This window comes from Salarias fasciatus, chromosome 18 (assembly GCF_902148845.1).
Source record: "Salarias fasciatus chromosome 18, fSalaFa1.1, whole genome shotgun sequence".
Classification (NCBI taxonomy): domain Eukaryota; kingdom Metazoa; phylum Chordata; class Actinopteri; order Blenniiformes; family Blenniidae; genus Salarias; species Salarias fasciatus.
In genome coordinates, this window is record NC_043762.1 from 15,604,072 (window position 1) to 15,613,850 (window position 9,779).

Below are 9,779 nucleotides of genomic sequence, written 5' to 3' on the forward strand. Positions count from 1 at the left end.
AGGTGTGCAGGAAAGTCTGCATTGCGTCACAGCAGGGAGAAGAGGACGAGGGGGGGGGGAATGAAGGAGACAGGAGGGAGGAGAGCAGGGACGCATCCAGGGGAGAGATGGGTGTGTCCTCACTGACCTAGTTTAGAGTTATGGAAACCCCCGCCTTCCTCCACCACCCCCACCCGCCTCCACTGACGTGGAAAGGGCACTTTCAAACAGCACCAGACAGCCAGAAATGAATCACAGGGAGGCAGTGGAGAAAGCCAGGCGTTCAGGGAGAGACAGACGGGCCAAGAAAAAGAGATGGTCTGAGACGAGCAGACAAACATATCCACAAAGATATATCAGATCTGGGTAGATCTGGGAAATATCTCTGTGAAAACAGGCTCGGCCTTAGGGGATTTAAAACAAATTAATGACAACAACAGACTGCATCCGAAAAACCGAATCCCTTCATATCCTGTGCAATATTAAATTTCTGCCTTTGTTATCTGAGGACAATGTCTTTGAGGCATGAAGCAGCTTTTAATAAACTGAAGAAAACTGCAATAACTACAAAATAAATAGTGTAATCACTAATGAGCTGGATCTAATCTTATATTTCCTGCGTTTCATGATTTCCCTTATAGAAACCTAGATTTTCACAGGCAACACAAAGTGAGATATGCTGCAAAAATCAACAAGGCATTTAGTAGTTAGACTGAATTAATACACTTCATCTGCAAAACCGTACGCCATTCACACGGAAAGCAATCTTCACGTTAAACCCAGTCCAGAAGTCATTCCTCCCGGACGGTGGTTTTGCTCCTCTGTCGACACTGCAGCTCAAAAATCCTCTAATCCCAAAAGGCAAATACTCCATTCTTGAAAGCACACAGTAAAACTTTCCTGAAACCAAGTTTTCATTGCCTAAAATAGATAGAAGCAGTTAAAGGGCGGCCTCGTACTCCAAACCTTTCTGTTGGTCATCGGTTTTTGCGTCATGTTTTGTCATTAGTTCCATTTAGCCAACGCTTTTCCAGATTACATTTTCAGATACTCCCTCTCACATTTCTTTTTAAAGCCCTTCTCTGTTGTTCATTTGGTTTTTAATGGTAAAATAAAATCAGTATGAAAGACCCTACACCTCATCACTGAAATCATGATCACTGTGGACAAGCACTTCCGGTCGATAGCCGATTGTGCTCGCTGTACTTTGGTCCAGAGATAATGTTCTCCTCTCTTGATTCTGTCAAAATGTCCAAATATAGAAACTCATTAAATGTGTAAAACACACACTGAATATTACAAATCCTTAAATATGACTTGGGATTTACATTTGATCCCCGTTCAGGATGTGCGTCATAAAACTCGGTGAAGATTAGTCACTGATAAATACACGCCCTCTGCTGCAGAGCTGTAAATCAAGTCTCAGAAGATAAAGCGGCGCACATTTACCGTAGCACACAATTACTGTGACAAAATACAAAGCAAACATATTCTACGGAGAGCAGTGCGGCTCCACGTTTTAATTAAATGTCATCATCAGCCCAGCGGTTATTATCCAAACTCTGCTGTGAGCGGCGGCTTGGCTGGCTCGTGTCCAGGCTTCATGTTTTGTGTGATTGAGAAACATTCTGCTGGCAAAACAACTCACAAAGCAGGTCAGCCAGGGCCACATGAAGGTGAAGAAGAAGGTTTTGATAATTTCTCAGTCTTTCTCTATTATCTTCCTCACTGAATCCAGACAGCTTTCTTTTCATAAACATGTTTACTCCAGTCAGTCTGAGGCTGTTTCAGATTCTCAGAGACATTCTTTCTTGTTTTTGCTTGACAAGAAAAAAAAAAAAAGAAAGAAGAAGTGGTTTCAGACAGACACAATGGCACATATTTTCCAGGTAAAAGCTTGGAAAATATGTTTCAGTGTGTTAGTTGCTCCTCAAGTTTTTTGTAGTCTCTTAAAGCCAACAACAACAGAACAGCGACCCTTTTTTCTTTACAGTCACACTGGAGTTAAACAGTAATGGAGTTTGCAACTAACAAATAGACGCTTTGATTTTTTTTTTAATCAATGGAGCTCTGAACCCTCTGCTCCCACCACCATTACAGTGCATGTTTTTTTTCCCCTCGTTATTCCTGCCGAGTTGCTTGATTTTGTTTGGGAAGGTGTAAAGAAATTAGTTCCTATCAACAAAATGTAAAAGACAGCAATTGTTAATTGCAATCGGACAGAAATGGAAAAATACAGACATTTATGTTTCTGTAGAATGGCTTTGGACATGTGACAGTGCACCGAAAGAGGAACGCTGCTGGGTTTTGTGGTTGCTGTACTTTTTTGGCAGGCCTAAATAGATGACACTACGTGCTTAGCGACAGCCAGATGTCCCACAAAGAGAGGAAATGGTGCAAATGTGAACTATGCATCTACAAGATAGACCCTCTGATGCTGCTGCCGGCGGAATCTACTGCGCGAGGTATGTAGACTAATGCTTTGTTCTGACAAATTTCAACAATAGGACACAAAATTGAACCCTGTGAATGTGCATTCATGGTAGAAACTTGTCAGCTTGTTGCAGTTTTTCGATTCTTCAGTGTTGTTTGCAACCAGTATTTTACTGGCTGTTGTCACTTGGCCATGGCTCTGATCTCCCCTAGGGAGTGAGAGGCTTGTTTGCTACGCTGAAATGATAAAAGCTGAAGGGAAGAATTCAAAATGTGTGCATTTGCTCATTATAACAAACCACTTTAAGAAAAGCAAGTTAAGTTTGGAGGATCATATAAAATGATACGTGTAGGTTTCGATTTGTCGTGTGTGAGTCAAGTAAAGCGCTCATGTGTTTTCTCGGCCTCGCTGAGCCTGTGTGATCGGAGTCCCATAATAGTGACTGTTCAACTGTTGTTTTGAAGATGAACATTGATTTCTTACACCACAGGATGTGGCCAATACTTTTCATTGAATATCTTGCAGCGATTAAGCAAGTGCTGCAAACTTCTGTTTACTTAAATAGTGCAGTCTTTTGCACGTGGAGTGTGAGTGTGTGTGTGTGTGTGTGTGTGTCTGTGTGGGTGTCAGGGTGTCTACATCGGTCTGGCTTGAATAACTATGTATTTCTTATTCTCATACAGGGACACGTCTTCCAGATACAGTTCAGAATGAATAACGTCAACTGTTGTCCCAACAACACCAACAGCAGTGATTGTGCAGACGTGCTTCAGGGTTTGGGTTACAGCGTTGTGTTTCTCCTGGGTTTTCTCGTCAATGCAGCTGCTCTGTGGGCCTTCATTGGCAAACGGAAGTCTTGGACAGACACACACATCTACATGTTGAACCTGGCCATAGCCGACTCCCTCTTGGTGATCTTCCTTCCCTTCAGGATCTATGACTCCTTCTTCTGCCTGCCAAAGACCGGACTGTGTACTTTCCTCATTCTTCTACACTTCACCAACATGTATGCCAGCATTGGGACCACGACGGCAATCAGTGTGCAGCGCTACCTGGCTGTCAGGTTCCCAATGCAGGCCAGACTATGGAAGAGGAAGAAAGAGGCGGCTTTTGTTGTGTGTTTAGTCCTCTGGGTTGTTTTATTGATCATGTGTGTTGTTTTCCGAGAGGAAAACTATCCCGAGAGGCTGTGGACATGCTTTGACAGGTGTAAAGATCAACCACTGAGTCTCAAGTTTGTTTTGCTTCTTGTAGTTTTTGGTTTCTTCATTCCGTTGTTGGTTGTTGTGTTTTGTTCCAGTCGGATCATCTGTGTTCTGGCAAAAGCAGATGACAAAACGGACGAAAAGAGAAACATTGTAAACATTGTAACAGCAAACATGATTGTTTTCATCATCTGCTACACACCTATCCATGTTGCTTTTCTTGTTAATTTTTTTAATCATAAACTTGAAAAGTGGGAATGTAAATATATACCTGCACATGTATTTTTACTTGTCTCTGAATGGATCGCCTCCACAAACTGCTGCTTTGATTCCATCAGCTATTACTTTCTGTTGAAAGGGTTTTTTTCAGAAAGGACATGATGTTGTCTGTCAAAACTGAATTTGTGATCATTTTTTTTTAGGACGAGTTTTAATTTCTAAAGTGTTGCTCCACAGATTTCATGTGCTTTTTTCTTCTTCTTCTTGCTCGCTCTGGATGTGGTTCTGCGAAAGCGTTTGGTCTCTTGAGATCTAAAGAAGGAACAATTGCAAATAAGGAATATGATTTTGGAAACATTGGACAGTTTGAAATTGTTAAGAACTCATCTTCATTTAGAACACATCAGCCATGCTGCAATTATGAGCTTTGTACTTGTAAGTTGTTTCTTTAAAAAACTTGGTACATCCAACCTGCAGTAAAACAGTGAATTCTCTGAGTCTTCTCATCTTTTTTTTTTTTTAAATGATACACAAGGCCAATATTTCATTTTTTTTCTATTGTACTCTTTTCAAGATTAGTATTATGCAAATAAGACTGTAACATCATTCAATAAATAAAAACCAACCACAATTCATACTAGCATTTACAATCTTGAATCTTCCAATTTGAAATCTTAAATTTGAGAATAATTGTCACTATTCTCACTCTTATATGCAGTGAAAATAATTAATGGCCTTATGAGCTGAAATATCCAATCAGACATGTCCACAAAGTTGTAATGATTTGAGCTCCTAACATGAAGTAAAAAAAAGGAGAGTCAAGGATGAAGCTGAAATAAGTGGTGGATATATTTTAAGTTGTGTGGAGTATTGTTGTTTCATTACAGTAATTTGAACAAAAAAGTTCATTTTGGAAATTAATCAAATGAAACACAGTGGTGTTCGAGCAGGAGTTTGCAGGTTTGAATCCCACAGCTGACGGGTTACCTGTGACTGCTGGAGCGGCCCGATGTGAGAGCAGCTCTGTAGGTCAATGCAACAAAACCCTAACAGAATCAAGTCTTTATTTCTTAAATATTAAATTCACACTTGTCATTTCATGTATCATTGCCACGGGTGGTCTGCGGGCCGCGTGTTGCACCTGTATATGCATTCTCTGAAGCCCACTGAGCGATGGCTAAAGATAATCATGATGATAGGTGAAGATGATCTTTAAACCATAACTCAACCAGATCTCCACAGCAAATAGTTATTATGTGCAATTAAAGTGAGGCTGTTGGTATGCATGGACAGTAACTTCATGAATCTAAATTTGAACTAAATATCTATTCATTTTCATTGAATTACTAGATGTTTTTCGATATTTGATAGAATTTGACATATAACATTATGCCTGTTAACTGTTTTTATTTTTACCAACCAATGTAACATCTTGAAGCCCTCTGAGGCAACTGTTGTTGTGATACTGGGCTATACAAAATAAATTGATTGATGATTGACTGATAGAAGGTTTCTGTCATCATTTAAACTCTTATTCAACAGGATGAAGAATTTGTGGGCCTCATGATGAGTAAAGTAGATGCTAACTGTTTATTTTCTCATGTTCGTCTCTGACCGAACACTTGCTGTGGCTTCCTGACGACGCTTTCAGTTACCCACTTCCCCGGCCTACCTGACCGATGCTGCATATTCAACCGCACAGAGACGTGTGATCCAAAAAGAGGGGAAACTCTTCACAAGTGGAAAATTACAAGACCACATCCAACAAGAACATACAAGCAACAAGTTCATGTTATAACAGACGAGTGAGGTTATTCAACAAAACTGAATCCACGTGGTAAGTTCCTTTTCTTATTAGTTAGAAGTCGACAGGAGTTTTCATATTTTTGTATGATTCTGCAGCTTGACTGTGTCTGTCATCTGGGCAAAAGAGAATTCTTGTTTTGCTGCCGTTTCTGTTTTTCATTGTTGCTTGGATCTCATTTGTTGCTGGCTGACGTCACCTGGCTGTAACCCTGATCGCTCCCATGGGGGTCATCTGGAAAGAAAGTCTGAGACACTTGTTTTTTTATTTCTATGAGATGAATCAAACAGGATTGCTTAAAGCTTTCCGAATCTAAATTATGGGCCCAAAGTGGGTTGTTGACCAATTTTCTTTGGGCCACAAGGTCAAACAGTGAAAACCCTAAAAATTCTTTTCTAAATTTTATTTCCAAATGGAAATATTATTAAAGTAGGAGTCTTCCACTCGCCAGTGTTTTGCTCAGATATGTCTGTCCACTCTCTTTTTTGTCAGTCGCAGCCATAGTCTCAACTGAACTAAAATGCAAAGAAGATTTCATACAAACTGTCTTCACTAAGTCAGCTCAAGACAGAGAAGAAAACTTTTGTGTGATGTGTTTTTCTGAGCAACACACATGTAAAAGTCATGGCGTTAGGCTGTTAATTTTTTTTTTCCAAGTGTCAGATTTGTGATTTGCTAAAACTTTTCAGTGAATAATCTTCCAAGTAGTTTTAGCAGTAGTTTAATAATGTAAAGGTGTGATGTTTGGTTAAATCTTGACCTGGCGAAGTTGGATTGTTCTTACATATTTTCAACTTCTGCTTTAATAATACTCACAAGTCCCCTCTCCATCTCTGGGGAATCTTATGAGAATCTTAATTTCTGTTGTCACAACATGCATTTCTTTTATTGTGTTTTTCAGTCTCAGTTAGTTTGATTTGAGAGACAACATTTGGGACTTCTGAACAGAAGCTTCTTTATCGTTAAAGCTACTACCTGACTCAGCTCATAACGAATGCTGCTGCCAGCACTGGACGTCTCTATGCAAAGCTACATCCATCCATCCATGTTCTAAACCTTTTTATCCAATTGGGCTCATCCTTGACGGGTCTTTACTGCATCCTGAGAAAACTGGAGTACTCAGATAAATAATGGCTCAAACTGATACTGTTACTGCGAGGAGACACACCTATTCTCCACCATGTAGACCTGTATGAATGTACATCAGGGCCCTCAGATAGTATTTCATTCTGTACATGCCTGAAAACTGTTAATTTAGAAATGTATTGAAGCTTCTTTTAGCAGGTTCATCTATTCAAAATATGACTAACATCACTGTGTATTTCTTATTCTCATACAGGGACACGTCGTCCAGATACAGCTCAGAATGAATACCGACAATACCTGTACCAACAGCAGTGATTGTGCAGACAACAAGCTTCATGGTTTGGGTTACAGTGTTGTGTTTCTCTTGGGTTTTCTCGTCAATTCAGCTGCTCTGTGGGCCTTCATTGGCAAACGGAAGTCTTGGACAGACACACACATCTACATGTTGAACCTGGCCATAGCCGACTCCCTCTTGGTGATCTTCCTTCCCTTCAGGATCTATGACTCCTTCTTCTGCCTGCCAAAGACCAGACTGTGTACTTTTCCTCATTTATCTACACTTCGCCAAACATGTATGCCAGCATTGGGACCACGACGGCCTCAGTGTGCAGCGCTACCTGGCTGTCAGGTTCCCAGTGAAGGCCAGACTTATGGAAGAGGAAGAAAGAGGCGGCTTTCGTTGTGTGTTTAGTCCTCTGGGGTTGTTCTATTGATCATGTGTGTTGTTTTCCGAGAGGAGAATTATCCCAAGAACCTGTGGGCATGTTTTGACAGGTGTAAGATCGTCCACTTAGTTTCAAGTTTGTTTTGCTTCTTGTAGTTTTTGGTTTCTTCGTTCCATTGTGGTTGTTGTGTTTTGTTCCAGTCGGATCATCTGTATTTTGCAAAAGAAAGGAAAAGACCTGAAAAGCACCAGTGGCATTGTCACAGCAACATGATTGTTTTCATCATCTGCTACACACCTATCCATGTTGCTTTCTTGTTAATCACTTTCAATGTAGTACACCTGAAGACTGGAATATACATATATACCTGAACATGTATTTTTAAGTTGTCTCTGAATGGATCGCCTCCACAAACTGCTGCTTTGACTTCTATCAGCTATTACTTGTTATTAAAAAGGTTACTCATAATCTTCCATCCATGCAAGTCGGGTCAGAGGAGCAGGATCCAGTTCAAGGTCACAACTGGGTGAAGTGCAGCTCCAAACCTGAACTTTTAGAAACTGTAAAGAACATGAATTCATTTCATTGTGAACAGGTTGATATTTTATGTTTCAAGCCAAACTCAGAGTTTGCTTTTGTTTTTTTACTGTTGAAATGTTTTTCTGTAAAGCAACCTTGTTTTTAATGTGAAATATAAATTTGAAGCGTCTTTATGTTCATTTAACAAGTTTATAGTTGACAGTTGAGCAGTCAGTGTCACACATGACTCGCAGTGCCAACCGTGAATGTTCAACAATCTGAAATCTCCACATTTCTTAAGTGTCTGACCATGTTCAACAGGTTAATGTTATTCTGCTTGATTTGAGTGCCTCAAAATGGCTAAAACATTTATACAACAGACAGACATTGTAGGTGATCGTCCGTGTTGACTTCAGACAGTTACTAAGTTGCTATATTAGTGCTTCAGCTGCTTCAGTGATATGTATATATGTGTGGGTGTGTTTCGAGTTATAAATACTTGTTGTACATGTCTCGCTGCAACCCGATGAAACTGTTTGTTTTTTTCTGCTTCATTTCCGGCTGAACTGGTTTCTGTTTTGACGCACCAGTCTCATATCGAAGCAAAGACAAGAGCTCCCTAAAGCTTTGAAGCAAAACAGCGATTTGTCTGCGTTTAGCAGAACAGACAGACAATGTCACTTAACTGGAAAGCCCCTATGGGAGCATGTGCTGCTGCATTCCCTCGAAGTGACAGTCGAGGCCAGTGTCCAGCTCCCTCTCGTGGAAAGAAAAAGAAAACATGCCTGGATAATGATCCACATCCTCTCTGAACGTGCCTGCTTTGAAACTTCAGCCTATGGTCTGAAGACAAACGTGTCTCATAGAAATAAACCAAACTGCAGTAATGACGGGCGACGTGCGTGAATGTTGCGCGGATGTGTGTACATACATGTGTAATGATAATGCATTTATTCAGATGCATTTAGAGCCATACGCGACAGCATTAGCAGTCAATTATATAATGCCATTAATAGCAGTACTCCAAAGATTGATGGTTATTATATCAGCAGTAGCTTAGCAACTGCAAAAAACTCCGCAGGCATCAGTCAAATGAGAAGGCTCAGCTCCGGCTGAGATCAGGCCCGCGACTACTCTAATAACAGGAAGGAAAACAGCCGAACTTTTGTCTTCAGCCAAAGTCACGTAAATACTGTACATACATCTTATTCACAGCATTGTCACCGAAAAACAGCCTCACACTTCACACACAGTCCTGTCTCAGAAGAACACGGATGATTCCCCCGTACCCAAAACCAAAACTGATACACAAATACATTCAGGGTGATTATTTACAATATTCACAAATAATACAATACAGCTCCTTTGAAAACAAATAAAAAGAAAAAACCGACTTTTGTGCTTTTCCTTATTACTGCACATTATAATGGCCACAAATAAACAAAAAGAAAGAAAAAGAAATGCGTACATTCGTTCTCTCAGGATGCTGACGAACATTTTCAAGATCCTCCAGTATGGCAGTTGGTTGGCGATGACAGACAGACACTCACTAGACTACAGGACAAGGACTAAACCTCCATAATCCGCGCAAATATTACACTAAATGCGTTACACCAGTGTTCCTCATTTCACTTCAGTCCATTTGAAGGTTTGCTTATGAACTACTTAAATGTTGTAATCATTACATGTGAGCTCTTGTGGGAAAAAAAAACACAGTTCATGTCATGGTATGGGTAAATCCGTTTAAACAGCGTACTCATAAAGGGCATGGCAAACTGTCCTATCTTCATTCTTACATATTTACAGAATATGGCAATATGTGTTTAAGTAGTTAAAGGCCTGTTCCTCAAATAGTGTTGGTTAGCATT

At 40.2% G+C, this 9,779-nt stretch overlaps 1 protein-coding gene and 1 pseudogene across 1 annotated transcript; both read left to right on the top strand.

Annotated features, from left to right (window-relative positions):
* The first annotated feature begins 2,340 nt into the window (after positions 1-2,340).
* Positions 2,341-4,381, top strand: LOC115405201 (G-protein coupled receptor 35-like). Its single transcript, XM_030114705.1, has 2 exons — positions 2,341-2,444; positions 3,097-4,381. Exon 2 carries the CDS (start codon positions 3,124-3,126, stop codon positions 3,997-3,999), a length of 876 nt encoding a protein of 291 aa, XP_029970565.1. The 5' UTR covers positions 2,341-2,444; positions 3,097-3,123; the 3' UTR covers positions 4,000-4,381.
* A 1,181-nt stretch (positions 4,382-5,562) lies between these two features.
* LOC115405476 (G-protein coupled receptor 35-like) lies at positions 5,563-8,758 on the top strand (annotated as a pseudogene).
* The last annotated feature ends 1,021 nt before the right edge of the window (positions 8,759-9,779 follow it).